The sequence below is a fragment of the Loxodonta africana genome, chromosome 5, assembly GCF_030014295.1.
Source record: "Loxodonta africana isolate mLoxAfr1 chromosome 5, mLoxAfr1.hap2, whole genome shotgun sequence".
NCBI classification, from domain to species: Eukaryota; Metazoa; Chordata; class Mammalia; order Proboscidea; family Elephantidae; genus Loxodonta; species Loxodonta africana.
Genome location: NC_087346.1, coordinates 108,256,023 through 108,281,779, shown reverse-complemented (window position 1 = coordinate 108,281,779; position 25,757 = coordinate 108,256,023). Strand labels below are relative to the sequence as shown.

General features: G+C 40.2%; 1 protein-coding gene across 9 annotated transcripts in view; it reads right to left on the bottom strand.

The window, feature by feature from the left end:
* The window catches only part of TXK (TXK tyrosine kinase), an 85,589-nt gene that overhangs the window by 53,256 nt on the left and 6,576 nt on the right, over positions 1-25,757 (bottom strand). For 4 of the 9 annotated variants that reach the window (XR_010322103.1, XM_064285851.1, XM_023555031.2 and 1 more), the window contains exons 2-5: positions 11,752-11,809; positions 9,851-9,953; positions 8,650-8,855; positions 5,380-5,445 (exon numbers count right to left, since the gene is read on the bottom strand). Coding sequence is in view for 8 of the 9 variants with exons in the window: in XM_064285851.1 (XP_064141921.1) it covers positions 5,380-5,445; positions 8,650-8,855; positions 9,851-9,953; positions 11,752-11,809 (433 nt within the window). In the remaining variant the exon portion in view is untranslated. Of the gene's footprint in view, positions 1-5,379; positions 5,446-8,649; positions 8,856-9,850; positions 9,954-11,751; positions 11,841-14,605; positions 14,674-25,757 lie in introns of those variants that run through there. The other 5 variants (XM_023555037.2, XM_003415865.3, XM_023555034.2 and 2 more) reach the window with 5 other exon arrangements.

Sequence of the window (25,757 nt, the reverse complement as noted above, 5' to 3'; positions counted from 1 at the left end):
TTTGTTTGCTTGTCTATGTACTATGTTATGCTTTGGATGTTAAAAGCTTGACTGCTAACCAAAAGGTCTGCAGTTTGAACCTACCAGCTGCTCCTTGGAAACTTGTGAGGCAGTTCTACTCTGTCCTATAGGGTTGCTATGAGTCAGAATCTACTCAACAGCAAGGATTTTTTTGTTTTTTTATGTTATACTTTACAAAAGTAAGACACACTGTAAGTCATTTGACCCTCCTAAGTATGTTAACTCATACTATGAGTTCGAATCCACCAGTTGCTCCTTGGAAACCCTGTGGGCCCGTTCTACTCTGGCCGCTAGGGTTGCTATGAGTCAGCATAGGCTGGACAGCAACGGGTTTTGGGTTTTTTTGGCCTTCAGTGGCGGAAAGTTACCACTATATTAGAATGGCCAGCTATTAAAATACTAATACCCTCAAATTTAAAATGAACCTTAAAATAGATGACCACAGAGAATAGGGAATGTTTAAGTAGATGAAATTTGGTGATTCCAGACAAAGGAATTTGACTACTCATCACTAGTGGAAACAAAAGCAACTGTAATGTTAAGCTGTGAGCATCATTCAGTCCGTTTATGTGAATATTCACATTGGCAGAGGGAATTTCAAGATGTCTGAGCTCTCTTCTAGAAAAGAAAAAATCTTTTCAAATAAATGAGAAATTGTTAAAAATACAGGTAACCAGCTTAAAGGGGCTTCCACAAGCTAAGTTGTGAAAATTTTGATATTAAAAGGAGAAAAATGATTATAGCTAAAACTAAGAGTACACAATACTCAAAAAGGGAAGAGTTAACATATATTGTAGTTTTTTATTATTTATTTATTTTGCCTGTTATCATCCTGGTGTTTTGTTGCTTTGTATTCTTCTTTTTTTTTTTCAGTTGTAGAGAAGTTGACCCTGACTCATGGTGACGTCAAGTCTGTCAGAGTAGAACTGTGCTCCATAGGGTTTCCAGTGGCTGATTTTCTCAGAAGTAGATTTTGCCAGGACTTTCTTCTGAGGCCCCCCTGGGCAGACTCAAACCTTTTGGTTAGCGGCGGAGCACATTAACTGTTTGCACTACCCAGGGACTCCTCATTTATTACATGTAAGTAAAAATGTTAGTTTTATTAAAATATAAATTAAAAATCTGTTTATGGGTAGATATCATTAGAATGACCTCAAATTAGTAGCCAGTGAGCCAGATGTAACAATGTATCAAATTCAGGATCCAATGGGATGGCCATTAAAATAATGCAGAATTCCATCAGACTGGCAAGACATTGGATGAATTCAATTTAGGGGAGGTTGGGGGCATGATATTTCAGAATTTCATCTGTTTAAATTAGTTGGTAAAAGTTAGAAGTGTTTAAAAATAGATAAGACTGTAATTTTTATACCTGCTGCTGTTGTTGGATGCCATTGAGTCAATTCCAACTCACAGCAACCTCCATTTTTATACCTAAACAAAACTAATATCACATGAAGGATGTGGCACATAGGAATTGGAGGAGGGGGACATATATATATATATATATATATATATATATATATATATATATATATATATATATATACACATACATACACACATACATACATATATATCCATTATGTCCAGCTGTGGTTAAGTAGAAATATCTTGTATATATCCAAGCCTCGGGTCCCATGTCTCAATCTCAGATTTCTTATCAATAAGTAACAGTATTATGGTGTTAAATGTTTAACCTAGAAACCCCATTAGATCTGAGAAGGTAAATCTGCTTCCCTTAGTAACTTTGTAATCCCTGAGAAGAGTAAGGATTCAGTGCAGATATAATGAAATAAATCACATTCATACTTCTGTAACATTCAGGATAACCAATGTGGTTGGTATTTAAAATATCTATAATTTTAAGAAAATCTGGCACATTCGATTTTTTACTTCTGACTTAAAATGCATAATTGATTTTAAACTGATTTGAAGTTGCAGAGAATTTGAGTAATTTTTAAAATAAAATTGAACATCTAAGAGAATTCATCTTACCACATATATATTTAATTGCATAGATTTCCAGGGTTACTTAGTTACTTAGGAAAGGCTTGTTACAACTGTAAATTTGCCCTGTCAGTCATTCAAACTACTTAAAAAGGAATTTCGAGTTTATTCGACTTACTAGTGCAAGTTAAAAATGGTTCAGGAAATTTAATTAACTGAGCTTATAAATTAGGACTGATTATTTAACAACTTTTACTATGCTATAGGGTCACTATGAGTCAGAATCAACTTGACAGCAGTGGGTTTTGTTTTGTTTTGTTTTGTTTATGCCGAGTTTCAATTAAGGTGACTGTTATTTTAATAGATGTATAAGTAGTATATCAAGATTTGCAAGTTGAATTTGAAGGCTTAATGAAATGGAGACCAGGTTTTTACGTCTCAATGTTGATAATTTAGATAGTAATTTAAAATCAAAGTGGCCATAAATATTTCTATATCCAAAGGTTCCCCTGAGACACCAGAAGCCCACACTGACATAGTATTTCTTCCCCTACTTCCCCACTGGCTCCCTCCTACCGTGTTCAGCCCTCAAGTCACTTCCTCAGAAAGGTCTTCACCAGCCCACCATCCCTCATCTAAGTTACCTTCCCTTCCCCAGGAATCAGAATTAACTTGACAGCAACTGGTTTGTCTCCTCCCCCCACCCACCAACTTGTTTTCTTCTGCAGTATTCCATACATTTTTTTCATAACACCATGATTTAGAATTTATGAATTTGGGGTTGCTCAAATGTCTGTTTTCCCATGAAACTATAAGTTCTATGAAAGCAGGAACTCCTTCTGCTACATTGTAAGTGCATAATAAATATAGATTTAAAACGTAAAGTTATTTGGGGAGCTGAAGTAACTATGGGATGTAATATATTGGTACTACTAGGCAAGGTGGACTTAACTCTAAATGCCTTTCCCATCAGTTTCACAGATCAAGAAAATAATAATAATCTTTAGAATTTATTGAGCATTTAGTATGTACTAGGAGCCCTGGTGACAGAGTGGTTAAGAGCTTGGCTGCTAACCAAAAGATGGGCAGTTTAAATCCACCAGCCGCTCCTTGGAAACCCTAACAACAGCGACAACAATATGAAATAGGTATTATTGTCTCCATTTTTTCAGATAATTCAGAGGTTACTAGCATTAGGAAACTTTGCTTAGAGCCACAGAGCTAGTCAGTGATGGCACCAAGATTTGAACTCAGGTCTCCCTGATTGCTAAGCCCATGCTACAGTATTTAACATAGAGCAGTAATTTCTGTAGTGTCCTTAGGACACTGGCTGGCACATAAACAGTGAAAAAAAAAATTTTTTTTAATGTTAGTGATTAATAAGGATAGTTATTATATTTTAATAAACCTCTTTTAAAAAACTAAATAGCAATAAAACTAAAACATCAGTCTTCCTGTAAATGGAGTCATTGAGGAGGATGACTTCTAAAAAGATGCATAAATCAAGGTCTGAGGAAATGAGATGGCTATTCTAAGCCCAGAGTACTTAAATTCAAAATGATCCAATATCAACAGTATGAACGAATCGTTATTGCCAGAGTCCAAGGCTAATCTAAATTAATAATGAAAGGGAAGAAAGTAACATTGATGGTTAGTATGTGTCCCTTTACTAATCATCAGGCATTGTTAGGTATTTTCATATATGTCACCTTTAATCTCCTGGAAAATCTACACTGTGGTAATGATATGGAAAAAAATCTTATTTTTCTAATTTTTTGTAGCAGTATATTTCCGTATAAAACTTGCCTTGATCTGGCCTTCCAGGAGACCTATTTTTGTTGGGCAACGTCAGCTGGGGATAGAAGTAAGACACCCACGAGACATGCTTAAGAGTAGGATAGTTGTGGATTTGATTCCTAAAGAAAGATGGGTTCAGCTACCTGAGAGCTTTGTCTTACTGAGTGAAGACTGAAATCTTGGGACAGAGCTAAATGACTGATGTCAGCAAAGGCGACATGACAGACCGAGGGAGGGAGGGGAGAAGAGAGAGGGACCCTGTGATGAAGCTCAGGAGAGAGAACAAAAATATCTAATGGAGAAGTCTGATAAAGTTATGTAGATATGTCATGAGCATATGGTCATCTCCTTTTCCCTTCCAAAAAAGACGACATGATTCACCAAAGCTTTTGGAATTTGGTTTGTTTGGAGAGAGAGATGTGCTGAGTCCAGTTTCCAGATGAGCTTAAATAAGTAGCCAAGGGAACTCCATCTCATTCAGTTTGTAGTTACTGGCTGGTTCTCTAGGAAGTGCCTGTTTTATGCCTCAACACACGTTATCTACCACCACCTACTGGAAGCATATGCTAATTGCAAAACAAGTATCTAAGGTGGGTGGGGTGGGTAGGAGGGGAGCCACTCACATGCTCACATTAAAAAAAAAAAAACACGTTGCTGTCAAGGTGATTGAGTCACAGTGATCCTATAGTAGAGAGTAGAACTGCCCCATAGGGTCTCAAAGGAGTTGCTGGTGGATTCCAGCTGCCAACCTTTCGGTTAGCAAACAAGCTCTTAACCACTGCACCCCCAGGTCGCCACATGCTCACATAAAACAAAACCAAACCCAGTACCGTGGAGTCGATTCCGACTCATAGCGACCCTAGAGGACAGAGTAGAACTGCCCCATACAGTTTCCAAGAAGCGCCTGGCGGATTGGAACTGCCGACCCTTTGCTTAGCAGCCGTAGCACTTAACCACTGTGCCACCAGGGTTTCCTCATGTAGCAAACCTAAATTTATAAAAGACATAGGACCAGTCCTAACTCTGCCACTCTTCACCTGTAAATTAATCTCTCAATCTTTGCTTCTCATTTTCAGAATAAGGGGCTAAGTGATAGCTAAAATCTCGTCCATCTTCCAGATCACAAAAACAGATTTCTAAGCAGAACTCCAGTGAACGCGCCAAAGGTTCTGTCAAATACACAGCATTAGCCTAGTTCTCATCTCGAGCTATTTTTAAAACATGTCGAAACACGGGCCAAAATATACTGACGTGTACATATTCAGTCTAATTTACCACTCATTGAAAACTTAATTCTAGTGTTTAAATAGTTAATTTTCCATTTAGGACACAAAGCAAAACAAATGCCAGATGAGCATTTGGTTTCACTGTGCCTCTGTTAAAACAAAAGCAAAAAAAGTGGCCATACAAAACAAAACAAAAATAAATTTAAGAAAAAGAAGTTTCTGAATCAACCGTGATAAGGATCAAAGCTCTCTTTATTGCTAAAGCTGTCAAATGTGTTACTTTCTTTTCCTTTTATGAACCCCAAACGGTATCTATACTTATAGCTGCCAAAATGTGCTTGATTTCAATAGGCGAACCACAGGGCATGTTTTCAAGGAGACTTACTCATATAATTCTAAATTGGTTAGTTTGTTTTCAGTCACGTAGTTGCTTGGGATTAAGCCTTCGTTCCTACAATAAAAGACACAAAACAAAAATCAAAATGCTTGGCATATTTGTGGCATTATCATGGCAACAAGCCATGTTTTAAAACTCAAGGATGTAGAGGGAAATCAAATTCATTTTACTAACAAAATTGTTTAAAGAAGAAAAAAGGTTTCATATTTCCATATTCAACAAAAATCTCTGTATGCTAAGATCCCGACTTATAATGTGAGTAGTTTAAGATGTTTTATGGCCCAAAATTTTTTCAAAGAGAAAACCAAAAAACAAAAACAAACAAGTTGCCATCAAGTCGATTCTGAGTCATAGTGACCGTACAGGACAGAGTAGAAATGCCCCATAGGGTTTCCAAGGAGTGGCTGGTGGATTCAAACTGCTGACCTTTTGGTTAGCAGCTGATCTCTTCACCCCTGTGCCACCAGGGCTCCTCAAAGAAGAAAAGAGGTACTTGAATGATCTTTGGGATGTTACAGTAACCAGTTTAAAAGCACAGCCTATTGCAAATATATCGACTTCATTCTTTTTAATTACTGCAGAGTAAAATTTATTCCATGATATAGATACTCCATAAATTATTTAGCCATGCCCCTATTACAAAATATGCTCTAAAGAAGCCCTTTTACCAGTTGTTGTTGACTCAACTCATAGAAACCCTGAAACATGACTTTTTGTGCACAAAAATGAGTATTTCTCTAAAGTAGATACCAAGCAGTGAAATTGCTAGGTCATCAGATACACACATCTTTCAGTAAAAAAAAAAAAAAAAAAAAGATACAGCAAATTGCCCTCAAAGGAAGATATGCCAATTTATACACCATTCAGAGGTAGGGCTTCTCTTTCCCTATATCCTCACAAACATTTGAAATTATGAAAAGATCACCAACACATATTGTTGAGAGATAGAAGCAAAGTAAAGAAAAATGCTTGAAGTGTGACACAATACTGTTGTTCTTGTGTGCCCTCCTGTCAACTCTGATTCATAGAGACCCTACAGGGCAGAGTAGAACTGCCCCATAGGGTTTCCTGGGCTGTAATCTACATGGGAGCAGACTGCCACATCTTTCTTCAGAAGAGTGGCTGGTGGGTTTGAACCGTCCGCCTTTCGGTTAGCAGGTGAGCATTCAACCGTCGCACCACCAAGGCTCCTTGATAAAATACAGGTAGTCTCCAACTTACAAAGTGTTCGAGTTGCAATGAGCAGCACTTATGACCATCTACTTTGTTTTGCTTTGTTCTTTGGTACATCTGGGTATCGTTAGCAATATGTACTATATACAATGTTGTAGGGTGTAAGTTGCTGATGTTATCACTTTCAGATGTTCAAAGATCAGATTTATAAAGACACTGATAATAAAAGGCGATAATAATGAAAACTAAAAAAAAAAGAAAGGTATTCAATTTAATGTCAGAACGGACTTACGACGTAGTTGTCAGAAAGGAATCCCATTATAAGTTGGAGACTACTTGTACTTAGTTAAATCTGCAAACAGTATCACACATTTTCATACGCGTATGTAAGTGCATTGAAAACGATCTTGAAAGGTTCTCACTAAGTGGATAATGGTGCCTCTTTTGGAGAAGAAACTTGGGTTTGGAGATAGTGGCAAAGCAGAATTCTGGCATTTCTTATAATGTTTGCATGTATTATAAAAAAAACTATATTCACTTATTAACTGTGAAATTAAAATTTAGTACAGTTTTTTTTTTTTAAGTTCCGAGGATGCCAATAGGGCACCTGCAGGTGTGGCTAACTGCACAGTACTAAACCTAGTAATGCCTCTTTTCCCACTGCAAAATCTACATCACGTGTTCAGCCTAAACTAAATGTTTCTGTTGTTGTTAGCTGTCGTCAAGTCGGCACCCAACTCGTAACAACCTCGTACACAGAGATTGGACTGTTGTGCTCCGTGGGGTTTTCACTGGCTGATTTTTTGGAATTAGATCACCAGGCCTGTCTTCCTAGTCCATTTTAGTCTGGAAGTTCTGCTGAAACCTGTTCAGCATCATAGCGACACACAAGCCTCCACTGACAGACTAGTAGTGGCTGCGCTTGAGGTGCCTTGGCTGGGAATCAAACACAGGTCCCCCACATGGAAGGCGAGAATTCTACCACTGGACCACCATTGCCCCGAACAAACTAAATGTTAAGGACAACCAAATGACCAGAGAAATATAACTAAAGAAAGTGGTATGTGATTCAGATACCTTATTTCAGATAAGGGAACCCTGGTGGCCTAGTGGTTAAGTGATACGACTGCTCACCAAGAGGTTGGCAGTTCAAATCTGCCAGGTGCTCCTTGGAAACTTTAACCTGCAGTTCTACTCTGTCCTATAGGGTCGCTATGAGTTGGAATTGACTCAATGGCAGTGGGTGTGGTTTGGGTTTATTTCAGATAAACAACAACCAACTTTTTAGTCTATGTCCCATGGAATATTTTTTTCTTTTTCTCAGTGTATATATGCATAGACAATTAGAAATAATTCAAACTTAACTGAATGTCCTGCATTCTTATTTGCTAAATTTGGCAAACCTAGTCTAATTGTATTACTATGGCCAGTAAATATCGCTGGCAGCTAATCCCCAATACAATCACTTTTGCAAATATCAGAAATCAATCCCAGCATTCTCTCCCAGGGAGGCAGGATGCTCCTCAGAATTCTTCTCACCCCAGGACTCCAGTCAGGCACAAATAATCTATCACAATTGACATGACGAAAGCTACTTGCATGCCAAAGTCTTTTTTTCTTTCCAATTTAATTCAGTAACTACCACAATGTTTGCCTCCAAACTTGGTTGTCATAAAAATATAAAAATAAATAAGAGACTCTTTCTGCTCTTACCCTAGATCTGAACAGAAGCAGTCAGACAAATTCCCAGATAAAATATAAATCAGAACAAGAACCTATTCCCATTTTACAAATAGACCAACAAAAACTTAGGGAGGATAGTGACTTGCCCAAGAACACACAATAGTAAGTGGCAGAATCTGGATGCGAAGCCAGGTACATGTGGTTCTGGGGATCTGCCAGAAATCACTGTGCTGTACCACTCTGTGGTACTGATGGGGGTGTATAGGGGCAGGTTCTATTTCATGCAGAGGGAAGAGTTATAAACCTGAAGAATATGAGACAATAAACACTCCTCCCAATGCCTGGAAGTCTTTAGAGGGTAAAATAGCAGGAATTTGATCAGGACTAAACCACCAGTCTTACCCCAAACGGTCTCTTGCCTTCCACCAGTGAGGGGTATACTTCTCCAATACCAAATATTCTTCCGTTCTTTTTAATGCTAAATCACAGGGCTCTCTGGGCAGAAAGTCATAAAGAGCCTTGACCTGGATCATCTCTTCAGCACCCTCAGGGATGGGGAGGGGAGGCAGTGGCTTGCGTTTTGATGGCTTCACATGGCCCCTGTTGGACTGTAAAAACCAAGGAGTTGTTTTACTATTATTTCAGTAATTTTTACTAAAAAAGAATAGAGGCGTAGCATATTTGCCAGTGGTCCTACTTCTCCCCTCCAACTGCACCAAGGAAGAAGCGAGGGCGGGATAAATGTAGGAAGTGAATAACTATAAAATGACTTTTAGATCCAGCAACACACTGTGATGGTTTTATTTTCTGTGTCAACTTGACCAGGCTTTGGTTCCCAGTGGTTTGGCCAAACACTAGACTAGTTGCTGTTCCACAATGTAATCTAATGTACTGCAGTCGATCAATCAGTTGAAAAGGGAGTTTCCTTAGGGGTTCTACCTTCAGACTCTAAATGTGTATTTTGGCAGAACTGGTTCTCTTTCTCTCTACTCTGCACTCTTTCCTTCGCCTGACCTTTGGATCTTGGGATACAAGCTTGGGACATACACTCATCATTTGTAAACTTTTGAGATCACAAGTTCTTTTGCCAGCATCGCATTGGATCTTTTCATGTCACAATTCTTTTTTTTTTTTTTTTCTCATGTCAAAATTCTTAGAAGGTGATTTACTCCTTTATGGTTTTGCTTTGTTTCAAGGATTTTTCTCTCTTGGAAGAAGAAAAACTGCCCACCCCTTTCATCTGCTATAAGCTTGTATTTGGGTTTACCATGCTTCCTAAGAACACGATTTCTCCCAACATGGAAGTGAAACTAATGCTGACCTGAAACTGTCAGTAACTAGAATACATTTTTTCCCTACTCATTTCCAGTTTCAAGCTCTGCCTTTAAGTATAGCAGAGTAGGCTATTTTAACTGGTCTTTTTTTTTTTTTTTTTACTTTCACTTTCTTCTAGGTCATTCACTCACTAAATATTTACTGAGCACTTATTATGTGCCAAGTGCATGCTAGGATCTGGACATCGCAGCAAACAGTTCCTCACGGAGCGTCAACCATAAAAGACAACCTCTCCCTGACCCTTTTCCCCCATCAAAGCCATACTCACTTGCTTCTTACTTGATGACTCGCAGGGCTGTGGCCTGTGACATGGAGGGTATTTTTCCGAAAGTTCTTCATCTTTGCTCAGGCTTATTTGTGTTCTCACTTGTCTGACATTGAAAAGCAATCATGTCACAAATGAATATTTTTATTCAACTTATCTATAAACCTACTCAATTATCACAAAAGTAGCAAAAAAAAAATCTGTGTCTCTTTCTAACTACATTTTTTTTAATGCTATTTTATTGTGTTTTCAGTGAAGGTTTACACTGTAGTTTAAGTTTCCATTCAAAAATCACTACACAAATTGTTCAGTGACATTGGTTACATTCTTCACAATGTGTGGTCGTTCTCATTATTTCCATTCTGGCTGTTCTGTTTCCATTAAAGTAGTTTCCCTGCCCCCTTACATTACCATTTTTATTTTAAAGTACTTGTTGACATTTTGGTCCAACTACATTTTTATTTAGAAGGCTTCCCAACTCTGTCTCTTTTGGCAAGTTACCAGCTCTCAGAACTTCAGTTTCCCTGTCTGGGAGCTAAAGGTGCTAAGAGTACATAAGATTGTTAAGAAATAAAATCAAGAAAATATATGCCACATGCCTGGTACAGAGTCTGGTACATATTAGGGACATAAAATTATAATCATAATGATGAAAAACTTAGTTACTCTGTGTTAGGTACCATGTTTATCATTTTACCTGTGTCACTTCATTTAGGTGCTTGGCTGCTAACCTGAAGGTTGGCGTTTGAACTCACCAGCCATTCCACGGGAGAAAGATGTGACAATCTGCTTCCACAAAAATTACAGCCTTGAAAATCCTATGGGGTAGTTCTACTGTGTCTTATAGGTTCACTATGAGTCAGAACCTACTCAATGGCAATGGGTTTTGTTTGGTTGGTTTACTGTTACAAATGAGGAGGTATTGGTGGTTCAGTGATAGAATTTGAGCCTTCCATGTGGAAGACATGGGTTCAATTCCCAGCCAGTGCACATCATGCACAGCCACTACCCATCTGTCAGAGGAGGCTTGCATGTTGCTAGAATGCTGAACAGGTTTCAGAGGAGCTTCCAGATTAAGGCAAACTAGGAAGAAAGACCTGGAGATTTACTTCCAAAACTCAGCCGATGAAAACATGGATCACAACAGTCCAATCTGCAACCGATCATGAGGATGGCTCAGGACCGGACAGGGTTTTGTTCCCTCGTGTGTAGGGTTGCCATGAATCCGGGGCCTACCCAGCTGCAGCTAACAACAACATTGTTATAAGTAGATCTAGTATAACGATGAAGAACAAGGGAGCCGAGCTCCAGCTTCACCATTTCATAGCGTGGCTTTGGGTAAGGAATGTAACTTCTCTAAGCCTGTTTCATCTGTAAAATTCAGATCATAGAAAAATGACGGGCTGTTTTGAGAGTTACATGAGTTAGTAAACATAAACCTCTTAGAGTGTCTGACATATAGGATGCTACCGTTAAATGTTAGCTGTTATTATCATCATGGCGTCTTGAGTTTAATTCTTAAATGATCATTGATGAGGCAACAAAGTCTAAGACACACTGATAGTTTGGAGAAAATATTCAGAAGAATAAAACCAGATTCTTGCCCTTAAATAGTAAAAATTACTGAGTGGAACAGAGACATACAAACAGCATACATAAAATAAACGTTATCTAGGGAACCAAGCCAGGTGCAGTCGGAGCACAATGGAAAGAACAATTGGTTCTAAGATCACCGAGGAAGGATCACAGAAAACCTGACATTTGACCTTTAAATGATCGGGAATTCAACAGGGAGAATGTGGGGAAGGGAACAACACCTACAGAAAGGCATGGAGATCCAAGAGATAATAAGGTAATTCTGAATGAAATCATTTCCAAGAAGTTGTGCGCAAAAGTAGACTTACCGCTTCTGCACTGAACAGCAACAGCAGCAGCAGCAGAATATGGACTGGATGGTGTTATCTGAAAGGCAGATCATTCTCAACTGTTAGAAAGCCTTTAGTCCATGACATTGGGTAGAAGAGGCTGGTGATGCTATTCCAAAAGAGGAAATGTCTAAGAGCAGAGGCGATAAGAATTATTATAAAGTTTGTGCAAATTCTTGACCATGCCCTCCTTCACTAGTAGAAACCCCAAAAATGTCACTAAAGCAAAAATAAATTACTGGCACCACAGCCAATGTGGTTTCCCTTCTCAGGCTCTTCTCCCCAGGTCTGGTTTATGCATTTCCTCCTCTGTGAATGATAAATGACCATTATATTCAACTTTATCTTGATCAGGGCTAGTGTCAGCCAGCAAACAGGCAAAAGAATATGATAACAAAAACAACGTATTCCCAGAAAATCTGTTAGCGAGGATTTTGAAGTCCATCACATTTCTTAAAACGCTTCTTTAAAAGATATAAATTTTTGGTTCTCAGTTTTTCTGTGGCTTACGTCCAATATAAGCTGAATATCTAAAGAAAGAAATAACTAGTAAATGTGGATTATGCTTACACTTTTATTGTCAAGCGTATTCTTATTTAAGTTAAACGATTTGCCTTTTTTAAAGCCAGAAGTAATCTTTGAATTTCGAAGGGATGTTTTATTTTTATAGGATCTGCTTCTCACTGTCAGCTCTCTCAAAAAATGACACAAAAGTTTTATGAAGGTGGCAGAGTACATTAGAGGCCGGTATTGGCTTTGAGGTCAGACAGACCTGGGTTTGAATCCCAGATGTGCAGTCGACTATATCTTGGATAAGTCCATTTACTTCTCTAAGTCTTAGTTTTCCCATCTGTAAAAATGAGATAATAATACCTAACTCTTGCAGAGTCACAGCCACGGAAGCAGCAGTCAAGGAATCAAACAACACATTGCATTGGGTAAATCTGCTGCAAAGGACCTCTTTAAAGTGCTGAGGAGCAAAGATGTCACCTTGAAGACTAAGGTGCACCTGACCCAAGCCATGGTATTTTCAATTGCATCATACGCATGTGAAAGCTGGACAATGAATAAGGAAGACTGAAGAAGAGTTGACACCTTTGAATTGTGGTGTTGGCGAAGAATATTGAATATACCGTGGACTGCCAAAAGAACGAACAAATCTGTCTTAGAAGAAGTACAACCAGAATGCTGCTTAGAAGCAAGGATGGCGAGACAGCATCTAACATACTTTGGACATGTCGTCAGGAGGGATCAGTCCCTGGAGAAGGACATCATGCTTGGCAAGGTACACGGTCAGCGGAAAAGAGGAAGACCCTCAATGAGGTGGATTGGCAGAGTGGCTGCAACAATGAGCTCAAGCATAACAATAGTAAGGATAGAGCAGGACTGGGCAGTGTTTTGTTCTGTTGTGCATAGGGTCGCTATGAGTCAGAACCGACTTGATGGCACCTAACAACAACTCTTGCAGAAGTCTTATAAGACTGATGTTAATCTCTAACTATGACTTTGGACAAGCTACTTAACTGTTCTGTGCTTTAGTTTTCTCATCCATAAAATGGAAATAATAGGATAGTTACCATGTAAGGTTGTTGTGAGGATTAATTGAATCAATTTTCATTTCCCATTGTCCATAAGTCAGTGTAGATCAATACCTCAGACCATCTCTTTCCTTAACAAAGTGAACAAACTAACATACTTCTTAAAGTCTTGAAGAATTTCATTTCAACACTATGTTTCAGGCTACTTCTGAATGTGGCTAAGTACAATGGCTGTTTATTTCCTAGAGCCACTGTCATACCAATTACTCTATCAGTCAGGGTCCCAACAGGTAACGTGGCATAGCAAATTGGAATAATTTTAAAGGATTTATTTACAAAGGGACAAAATACAAAGGTATGGATGGGATGTAAGGGAACCATAAGAGATATTCAGGAATCTGGGACTAGCAGTAGTGGAACTACTCCCACCCTGAGACACTCGAGAAGAACAGAGGCCACTTTGAGAGTAGCAGTGATAGGCGCAGCCAGCTCAAGGCAACCTCACTACAACTTCTTCGGGAACTCTCCACGGGCTTAAACCAACCAGGAGCCAAAGGCTTGGAAGCATGTTGAATTAATCCCTATAGATTATTTTTCCAGGATACAGTGCAGGGCAGAGAATGAATAGCAAGAGGTAGAGATTACTGTGTCGTCTTAGAGGTGGGATATCACTTTCAATTCCTACAGTTCATCCTTCCAAGGTAGAGTAGGGTGGAGAAAAGTAAAGAGTTGGTCTGATGTGGTGAATGGAAGTTAACCCAGCACAGTAATAGATCATATTAGTTTCTTTCCTTTCACAAAAGTTAATCTTCCAAACCTCTATTCTTACATTAGGTACTTGCTCTTCTCTGATATGGACATTGCCTTTGCTCAGTGTTTGGCTGGCAGACACATTGTTGATCCAATGGTAAACGTCTCATCTGTGCTGGAAATATGGTTCTAGTCCAAGGCCAGGCAAAGGGCTTGCCTTTGTTCCCACTGCTGTTTCACTGCTCACCCCTGACTTATTAGCATTCTCTCTCCCTTTGCCTGTAACCCCAAATTGCCCTTTCTCCAAGGCCCAGCCCAAAGTTTATTTTCTGGAACCAAAAAAGACAAAAATAAAATAAATTACTGATTCCTAACAACCTGCAATAAATCATATATTATTCAATTATAGGATTTTTGCAGCTTCTGATTGTCAACTTTGTTCTGGTAGTGTCTCCATAAGGAAATGGCCAAAAACACTCCTTGGAGAGAGGGTCCATTAGCACTTGGGGGCCCTGTCTACTTTGGTGGGAGCCGGTCTAACTTACGTTCTTAGCAGTTTAGTCCAGTGCTGCTTTAGACACCCATGTACGTCTGTATTTATCTAAGCCAGGGGCTGCAAAGTCAAATATAGGTTACATAAGTAGTGAAGTGGGTCAGAACAAGGTATAGACTGTGGCAGAATCCTGTACCCAGACCTTACTTGCAAGTATTTAAATTCGAAAAATTTTAAATATTCCGTTTCCTATATCATCATTTTTTCCCCCTCTCTATGGGTTATTCCCATCAGCATTCAAATTATGCTGTTACCTCATCTATTGAAAACAAAACAAAGCAAAACAAATTACTCTGGATCTTACTTCATCAGCTTTGTTCTCCTTTATAGTCAAATCTCCCAACTGAATTGCCTTTATTTTGTTGTTGTTGTCAGTTGCCGTTGAGTCGATTCCAACTCATGGCGACCCCTTATGCTCAGAGTAGAACTTTTTCATAGAGTTTGCAAGGCTGTGATCTTTTGGAAGCAGATCACCAGGACTGTCTTCCGAGGCATCTCTAGGTGGATTCGAATCCCCAAGCTTTTGGCTAGTAGTCAAGCACTTAACCATTTGTGCCACTGAGGACTCCAATTCTCTCTTAACCCATTACGATCAGACTTTCACCCCTACCACTTTCCAAAAATTGTTCTTTCAGGGTCACCAGTGACTCCTGCACCACTAAATCCAACAGTTGATTCTAAGTCCTCATGTTACTTGACTCTCAGCAGCATTTGGTACTATGTCCCATTGGTTTTCTTCCTACTGTGGCAGCTGTTCCTTCTCAGTCTCCTTTGCTGCTTCTTCTTCTTCCTCCCTGACCTCTTAATGTTAGACTTCCCAGGGCTTTGGATCTCTTCTTTTCTCTGTCTCACCCATTCCCATAATTATCTCATTCCTTCCTGTGGCTTAAAAAACCATCTATCTGCTGATGACTCCCAAATGTACCCCTCTAGCCCAGTTCTAATGAAACTACAAACTCGCATACCCAAATGTATTCTTAAATTCTCCACTTGGATTCCAGTTGCAGCAGGGGGTAGGGAGGTGACAGGGGTACCGAACCCATTGCTGTTGAGTCCATTGCAACTCATAGCAACCCTATAGGACAGAGTAGAACTACCACATAGGGTTTCCAAGGCTATAATCTTTGGACACATTATCAGGAACGACCAGTCTTTGGGGAAGGACATCATGCTTGATAAAGTAGAGGATCAGTGTAAAAGAGGAAGGCCTCTGGTGAGATGGATTGACACAGTGGCTGCAAGAACAGGCTCAAACACAACAACAATGGTGAGGATGGCACAGGACTGGGCAGTGTTTCTTTTTGTTGTACATAGGGTCTCTGTGAGGTGGAATTGACTCCAAGGCACCCAACAGCAACAACAACTATCTTTACAGAAGCGGAGGACCACACCTTTCTCCTGTGGAGCGGCTGCTGGGTTTGAACCACCAAGCTTTTAGTTAGCAGCAGAGCACTTTAAACATTGCATAACCAGGGCTCCTTAGGACACCAAGTAGATACCTCAACTTAACATGATGAAACCTAAACTCCTTTTCTTCCTCCCTCTCCAAACTTGCCCTGCCCATCCATTCTCATTTTGTCAATGGCAAATCCAATCTTTCCGGTTGCTCAGGTCAATAATCGGAGTCCTCATCGACTCCTCTCTTTCTCTCACACCCTAGTCCAATCTGTCAGGAAAGCACACTGACTGACTTTAAAACACAGGTAGTCCCCAATTTACGATGTGTTCGAGTTAGGAGGAATCGAACTTGCCACCGTCAGTTTGTTTTTGTGCATGTTATCGTTATTAACATGTACCAGATACGATGTTGCCGCATGTAATTTGCTGGTTTTATCGTTCTCAGATGTTTGCTCACAGATGTTCAATTTTATGATTTACCTTCCAAAACATTGCGGCACAGATTTAGTTTTCTAAACTAAACCAGGGGCTTCAGTTGCTTGAAAACATGGACCAAAACGCTGATCACTTTGCTAAAAGTTGATAGGTGGATTTGGGAAGCAGTAAGATGTTACAATAAAATATATGAAGAAAAAAGAAAGGACCATATAGACAACCCTCACTAATTTTCTGCCTGAAAACGCTACCCCATTCCTGGGGATAATCCAGATGATCCAGAACCTTCCACAAGTGGAGTTATTACTGCAACTGACAAAATGCCAATGTCATCCAATTCTTCTTCATCTTTGGAGTAAATGTTTATGATTTGTGTATTTTTTATGCATGTAAGTATGTATTAAAATATATCTGTAAGTTTATATGTGATGTTTCTAACCTCCAATAATGTTTTTAACCCCCTAAAACAAAGATCAAATTTATAAAGATACTGATAATAAAAGGCAATAATAATGAAAACTAAAAAAAAACGAGTTATTCGACTTACACTGGAGTCGTAAGAATGAAACCCCTTTGTAAACCGGGGACAACCTGTACAGTAAAACCTGGGAGACCCAAAATTCAATGAGACTGCTTTGGTTTTTCAGGTCTCTTAAGTTTTCTGCCTTTGACAGGGTACAGTCTTACCACTTTTCTATCACTCCTTTTAGTGGAAAATATTTGTTTTCCTTCTCTGACAGGTTTCTGCCTTACACGTGTTCTGAGTTTTGCAGGTTTTACTGTATATCCAGAATCATACTGCTTTTCCCCACCTCTTCTTCACTAATCCGGTCCTGGCCACATCATCTTATCTACATTACAGCAATAGCCTCCTAGCTTCTACCCTTGCCCACCTACAGTTTATTCTCAGCACAGCCGGCAGAGAAATTTTTTTTTAAATATTTTATTGTGGCTTGGCCGAAAGTTTACAGAGAAAATTAGTTTCCCATTCAATAATTTATACACATTTTGATTCGTGACATTAGTTGTAATTCCTTCAGTGTAACAGCACACTCCACCCCCTTCCTCCCAGGGTTCCCCATTTCCATTCACCCATCTTTCCTGCCTCTTCCAGTCCTCAGAACTTTGTTTTTGGGCAAATGCTAACCTTTTGGTCTCATCTGTTTGATTGTTCTGAGGGTCAGTTCCTCAAGGTGGTATTGTTCACTTTACAGGCCTGTCTGTTGTTTGGCAGAGTCATCAATTTAAAGGTTAAGTCAGATCACGTTGCTCATTGTCTCAAAACTCCACAGTGGCTCCCTATTTCACTCAGAGTTAAAGCCAAATTTCTTCACAAGTGCCTGTAAAATCCTCTGTGATCTGGCCTTCTGTTACCTCTCATCTTCCCTCTGATTCTCTGTCTCTTTTGCTTCCTCTGCTCCAGCCACACTGCCCTCCTTCCTGCTGTCTGTCACCCTAGGCTCTTTGCTTTTGTTATGCAGCACTCTTCCCCCAGGTATCTGTATGCTTAACCCCCTCCCATCCTTCCAGTCTCTGCTCAAATCTCACCTTCTCAATGAAGAGCCCTCTAACCAATTATTGTTGCCATCTGTGCCTCCTTACTTTGGGGTTCCTAACTTTGTATTTTTTCTGTTTTGATAGCATTTCTATTTATCTACTTTCTAACATACTATGCAATTTATTTATCTTTTTTTTTTTCTTACTGTCTGCCCTGCTAGAATATAAGCAGGATTCTTTGTTTTTTTCACAGTTAAATCTCAAGAGGACATTCATCACACCATACACAACAACCAATTCAAAATAGATCAAGGATCTAAATGTGAAAACTAAAATCATAAAATTCTCAGAAGAAAGTATAGGGACATGGCTGTGGGACCCAGTTTTTAACGGTGGATTATCAGGTATGACAACAAAAGCACAAGCAGCAAAAGACAAAATAGATACATAGGACCTCATAAAAATTGTATACTTTTGTTCATCAAAGACTTTATCAAAAAAGTGAAAAGACAATTTACAGATTGGGAGAAAAATTTCAGGGCCCATGTATTTGGTAAGGGTCTAATATCCAAAATGTTTTAAAAAAAACTTTTATAACTTAACAACAAAAAGACAAACAACTCAATCAAAAAATGGGCAAAGAATTTGAAGAGACATGTCACCAGAAAGGATATTCAAATAGCCAACAAACAAATGAAAAGACATCAACGTGACTAGTCATTAAAAGGAGATGCAAATCAAAACCACAATGAGATACCACCTCTCTCCCGTTAGAACGGCAATGATCAAAAAATGGAAAACAACAGGTGTTGGTGAGGTTGCGGAGAAACTGTAGCCCTCCTCCACTGCTGATGGAAAAGTAAAATGGTACAGCCACTGTGGAACAGTTTGGCAGTTCCTCAAAAAGTTGAACGTAGAACTGCCATATGACCCAGCAACCCCAGTTCGTGGTATATACCCAGAAGTGAAGGCAGGAATGCAGACAGAAGCCTATACACCAATGTTCGTTGCAGCACTTTCCACAATAGCCAAAACGTGGAAACAACCCAAATGTCCATCAACAGATGAATGGATAAACAAAATGTGGTATATACACACAATGGACTACTTACTCAGCAATAAAGAGAAATGAAGTCCTGACGCACGCCGCAACATGCATGAACCTGGAAAACGTCATGCTGAGCGAAATAAGACAGGCACAAAAGAACAAATGCTCTATGGTATCACTTGTATGAAATAAGCAAATTTTTTTTTTTTTTTTAAAGATTATTAGTGTTTACCAGGGATGAGGGCGAGGTGGTAAGTGGGAGTTTTTGCTTAGGTGGTATTGAGTTTATGTTAATGGCGGTGGAATCATTTGGGAAAGGATAGTAATAATGGTTGCACAACATGAAGGATGTGATCAATGTCACTAAATTATACAGGTAGAAATTGTTGAATTGGCAAACACTTTGTTGTGTGTATTTTCACCATAATTAAAAGAAAACTCTCAAGAGGTTAGAACAGTTTGACATATAATATGTGCTTAACAAATGAAAAGACTCCCAACTACATATGGTGTTGTATTAGTTTCTTATTGCTGCTATAACAGAAACGCCACAAGTGGGTGTCTTTAACGAACATAAATTTATTTCTTCATAATTTAGGAAGCTAGAAGTCGGAATTCAGGGCACTGGCTTTAGGGGAAGGCTTTCTTCTCTGATGGCTCTGGGGAAAGTTCCTTGTCTCTTTTCAGCATCTGTTCTTTGGTGCTCTTTATGTGACATCTATCTTCCCCTATCTATGCTTCTTTTTCTCTGTGTCTAATCTGCACTTTTTATATCTCAGAAGTGATTGGCATAAAACATATCCTAACTGATATGGTCTCATTAGCATAACAAAGCAAACTCCATTCCAAATGGCTTACTTACAAGTACAGGTAGTCCCTGACTTACAGTGTGTTTGAGTTACGACAAACCGGACTTACACCTCATTGTTAGTAATATGTACTACGTACAATGTTGCTACAGGTAATTTGCTGATGTTATCATTCTCAGATGTCACTCGTAGTTGTTCAAAGATTGGATTTACAAAGATACTGGTAATAAAAGGCAATATAATGAAAACTAAAAAACAAAAGAGATATTCGACTTACGGCAGAACCGACTTAGGACGGAGTCATAGAAATGGAACCCAATCATAAATTGGGGACTACCTGAATGTTGTTGTTGTGTGCTGTTAAGTCAATTTCGATTCATAGTGATCCTATAAGGATAGAGCAGAACTATCTCATAGGGTCTCCTAGGCTGTAATCTTTACAGGAGACCTGGTCAGCAGTTGGAACCCACCAGCCTCTCTGCAGGAGAAAGATGTGGCAGTCTGCTTCCATAAAGCAGTCCATCCAGAGGTACCTCAGAAGACTGGCCTGGTAGTCTGCTTCCGTAAACTATCAGCCATCGAAAATCCTATGGAACAAAATTCTCTGACACGTGTGGGGTCACTATGAGTCAGGGTCAACTCGACAGTAACAGGTACTGCTATTGGTTAGGTGGCCTGTGGGTTTCTTTGTGTAGGCCTCTTCTCTCACAGGGCTTCTCAAAAGTAGCACTTATTGATATTTTGGACTAGACAATTCTTTGCTGTGGGAGTTTTCCTGTGCCTTGTAGAATGTTTCCCAGCATCTCAAGCTGGGTAACTAGATGCCAGTAGCAACCACCACCCTTGTCTTTGCCAGTTGTAAAAACCAGAAATGTTTCCAGGCATTGTGAAAGTTCTCTGGGAATAACATCTCACCAAGCTAAGAATCACTGGGCTAGATTGTAAACTTTTTAATTTCAGGGACTGCGACTTATTCTTTTTTGTTTTCTTCAGAGCGTCCAGCATTGGTGCCTGGCATAGGGCAAAAACTCAACAAATAGCTCTTAGAATAAGACCTCACTCATCTCTACACCATCACATTACACACGGGCTGTACTTTTCAGTAACTCGTTCTTTTGTGTGGTGTTTCATAACTTGATGCTGGCCACACAGAAAGTTAGGTTGACCATGACCTTTTAACTAGGTGGAATAGCAAAATTCAAGAATACTGAGCTTCCGGGGCTTTAGCTAACACTTGTGGTAGGTCATAAGTCTAATCTTTTCTTCAGGTGTTAAAAAGAAATAATCATAAAATAAAAGCTTATCTGAAGTGAAGAGTCAAACCATGAGATGCTAAATGAAATGGTTAAAAATTCCTGGTGTTCAAAAGTTTTTTTCTTCTTTTCTGTATTAGGACAGTGTATGGGGGTGAGAGTCCCTGGGTGGCACAAACAGTTAAGTGCTTCACTACTAACTGAAAGGTTGGTGGTTCCAACACCCAGAGGCATCATGGGAGAAAGATCTTCTTCCAAAAAGGTCACAGACTTGAAAGCCCTGTGGAGTGCACACACTGAGTCACCGTCAGTCAGAATCAACTCGATGGTAACTGGTTTGGTTATGGGACTGAGCAGGCTTTAGAGGCTGCCAGATCTGGAGTCAAATCACCGCTCCATTACTTTGTAGCAATAACATGATTCTGAGCAATTACTCCAGCACGTTATCTGGAAACGTAGGCAGTAAAGCCTGTCTGCCAGGAAAGGCAGCTCCCCATCTCTACCAACAAAGCACTTACCATACGCCAGGCAATGTAATAAGATCTTTATATGTGTTAACATTGAGGTAGGTCCTATTCTTATCCCCATTTTACAGAAAAAGAAACTGAGTAATAGAGAAGTTCAGTAATTTGTCCAAAGTCCCGTAACTAAAAAGCAGCCGAGCCAGAATTCAAACCTACAGAATTTGGCTTAGAGCCCATGAGCATAACAATGAAACCATTCTTGCGGATTAGAAAATTAAGTAAGAAAGCTGAGGCAAAGCACCTGGAACCCAGGGGTTACTGACCTTTCCCCTCACTGAGTTTCCTGTCACTCATTTAGTGAGTATTGGGTACATCCAAGGTAAACAGATGGAAGCAGGTATGGCTCTTCCTCTGAAGATAAAATAGGGGACGAAGGCAAAGTAATGCAAAGCTGATCTTCAGCCCCCAACTCCTCTGCCCTGAGCCCAGTGTCTATTCTGGCCTCAAAGGAAGACATTCCCACTAGAGTCCATTCTGTGCTCTTGGGGGCTCTCTCCCTGCTATCAAGACAGCTCCTGGGAGAGGCTCTGAAACATTCTCGATAAGCTGTAAATGACTGCTGTAACAGGAAACATGTTGTACTGCCGTCCTTCTTATAGAGGTATTTACATGTTTGACACCTTAAATTTACATACATAGAACTTCGAAGGTGGTATCAGTAGCAGGCAGGAACGATATCTAGACTTTAGGAAAAGACCTGCCCCAAATCGCCAAACTCACAAGCATACATGGCTACCCTACTGGCACATTTAAGCAGAGTGGATTATAAAGCCATTGACGTCCGCCTTGGTTACTTTTGTTCCCTCCTGTAGCCTAGAACTGAGGAAGAAGCCTTTAAAAAATATCTCGTTTTCCTGATTTAATAGCAGACAGCTGCCTTCAAATGTAAGGTACAGACCTATCCTTTAATTATGGTGAGGTTTTGTTCTTTCTCTCCTGAAAAGCAACAAGGTTATGAACAGAGATGCTGACATCTGCCTTATTTACTGACACTGCCCTTCTGCCCAGCACCAGTTAAACCAGTTGCCATAGAGTCCACTTGGACTCTATGGCAACCCCATGTGCTCCACAGGGTTTTCAACAGCTGATTTTTCAGCAGTAGATTGCCAGGCCTTTCTTCTGAGGTACCACTGGGTGGACTCCAACCTCTCCATTTGCAGCTCAGCAGTTACCTTTTGCACCACCCGGGGACACAGTCGCTAGCAAATAGTTGGTGCCCAGTAAATGATTGCTGAGTAAATAAAAGAAAAACCATGAAAGCCAAACAGCTCCCTGGAGTTCTCCTGTTTGGCATGGCTTTCTAAGACACTACGCTTCGTTATCTGTAAATTAAACTATTGGAACAAAATTTATTCCAAAACAGATATCAAGGATTATTACATTCCGAGTCGTTTTCAATTTACAGCATCACAGGTCTCCTGGGTCAGTGGGTAAGTGGGAAGCTCACTTCCGCGCATAAACTGTGATTAGAAAAGTAATTCTTTGAATCCTTTGGCTGATTAACAGGCAGAAAAAACAAATTTGCTTCTTTGAAAAATTCCCAATTTAGGCAGATACTCAGGCATACTAAGAGCCTTTGCCAGAGAGACTAAAATACCCCCGAGATGGACAATGACTATTTGCCTGCGGAAGGAAACGTGGTGATCTTCAAGATAAGAAGAGGCTTATTACCTGAAGAAACCGGAGTTTCCTCTCCTGGGCTTAAACCTATGCTGCTGGGCTCACCTGCTTCTTATCGCCAGGCAAATATCTTTAATTATATGCCAGGTGCCTGCAAATCACGAAAAGGGCATTGCATCCAGACGTAATCTTTGTGACCTTTAGGAACTGGCGCGTTGAACCCCTAATTTTATTTGACATTTGTGTTCTTTCCTGGGAAGGCTCTGTCCCTTTCTCTCTACCAGGCAAGGTCCGTATTAGCATTCCTCCCACCTGCAGAGGCTTGTGGGTGCTACAGTAGGGCTCTGTTTGGAAATGTGTTCCCAACAGGGGGCACTGGAAGGGAACAAACGTGAGGAGAAGCAACAGCCATTTGTCAGAACAGTTCCTAAAGTCACCTTTCAGGATAGCAAATGAAAGCAGATGAGAAGCTGTGGAGCCACAGCCCTCCGGGGAGCAAAGGCGGTGTCACGCCCTCCTTTTCTAGTGTTTTGAGGTTTGCATCGGCGTAACCTCTTGTTCGTCCTCTGGCTTTCCGATGTCAGAGTTTCGTTCTGACAGTGCCTTAAGTGAAATTTATTCCTACTGAACTGGGCCATAATAACTGGCAGCCGGTTGGTGATTTTTATTTCAAAACATGAATAACTAGTTCCGTTTCCAGAGCTGCCTTGAGAGCAAAAGCAGGCTTGTCTCCCAATCGGACGCTGCAGGTCATGTTTTTACAAGAAGCAATGTCTGGAGCAGTCGGCATTGCATTTGCAGCTGAAGGGCTGTGATGAGTGGGAAAAAGCCTTGAAAACAAAGCTGTGGCTCTGGAAAAGTGGCTCCGAGCTGATCCTATTGTTAGCTATAAGATATAACTTATTTTTTCCCCCAGAAACTTACAGAAAGGCCAATTTTCCTCATTAAAAAAAAAGTAAAACAAAAAACCAAACCGTTGCTATCCAATCGATTCTGACTCACGAAGACCCCATGTGTCACAGGGTAGAACTGCACCATAGGGTTTTCTTGGCTGTAATCTTCAGGGGAGGAGACCTGGTGGCGCAGTGGTTAAAGGGCTCAGGTGCTAACTGAAAGGCTGAACACACCAGCGGCTCTGCAGTAGGAAGATGTGGCAGCCTGCTTCTGTAAACATTACAGCCTTGGAAACTGTATTGGGGCAGTTCTACTCTGTCCTATAGCGTTGCTGAGTCGTAATTCACTTGACAGCAGTGGGTGTTTTGTTGTTGTTGTTGAATCTTTAGGGGAGCATATCACCAGGCCTTTCCTCCGCAGTGCCTTTGGTTGGGTTCACACCAGTAACCTTTTAGGTTAGTACTCTGTCGTAAATTCCCACCACTAGATCCATTTCTTAAAGGGCTTTTGAAGACAGGCACATTTTAATTGAGTTAACCCCGTATTACCTGGAAAAAGCAACACACTAGCTAGCTTTTCTTCAGCATGGATTTCTCCCGCCAACTGGGCATTAGAAAAGGCTTTGCAAACACTAAACCAAGAGCTGAAACCAATGGAGGAGAAAAAGAGAAGGAAAGAAAAGTTTGAGTTTTTGTAAAAATGACTATTCATTTTAGAAAGCTACCCTGTATTCTGAGTTTATGCCCTTCACATACTGGGGTGTTAAACGGATCATTTTTATGTGTGTGTCTTTCTCCTTCTGATATTAAAATATCCATTCTTATAAGAAATGGTAACTAGATGTTAGACTTTTTAAATGCAGCGGACAAAATGAGTTAGCAACCCTGTGTGAGGCCCCCAAACTAACTTTTGACATTATACTTCTGTAGAATAGTAAACTGATAAATTTGGGAGGAAGATTACTAAGAATGGTGCTTCACTTGACTGGGACCTGAAGGGCACCATGTGTGGAAAATGGGCGAGAAGACTCTAGAAACCTGGGAAGTTGGATAGGGCACTGGACACCAGGGGAGGCAGTGTTCCTGGGAGACAGAGGGTCCTGAAAGCAAAGGCAGAAGTCCTCTCTAAGCACGGCTCATCTGTTTCACAGCTTCAGCCAGAACAAAGCCCTGGGCATAACACATATTCCCAGTACCCTGAAGCCCTCGTTTGCTCTACGCGGGCATTTTTTTTTTAAATCTCATCCCATTAATGAGCTGGTGCAACCTGGACTTTGCATTCATCTTGCACACAACTACTCCCCTCCCCCTGCCCAAGCTCACAGCAGTGTTTCCTAGAACACTGTTCTCTGTGATCTCAAAGTTCATCACAAGCTCACAGGCATCACGCCCAAGACATGTGGCCACGGACACCCAGCTTGTGATTCAAAGAAATGCTCGGCTGCAAGATCTGCTGATACCACTGACACTGTGCTGGAAGGGGGAGTGAGATTCCTTCGGAGTCCACCCAATGGACAGTCTCCTATGTAACCCCTTAGGCATTTTAATCCTTGTCTCCACCCTTACAATTATTTATTTTACATATAGCCAAATCCTTCCCCTTATACTGTACAACCTTCAGTGTAGTTCTGACTTCAGGGAAATGAAGAGCATATGTTTACACAGCT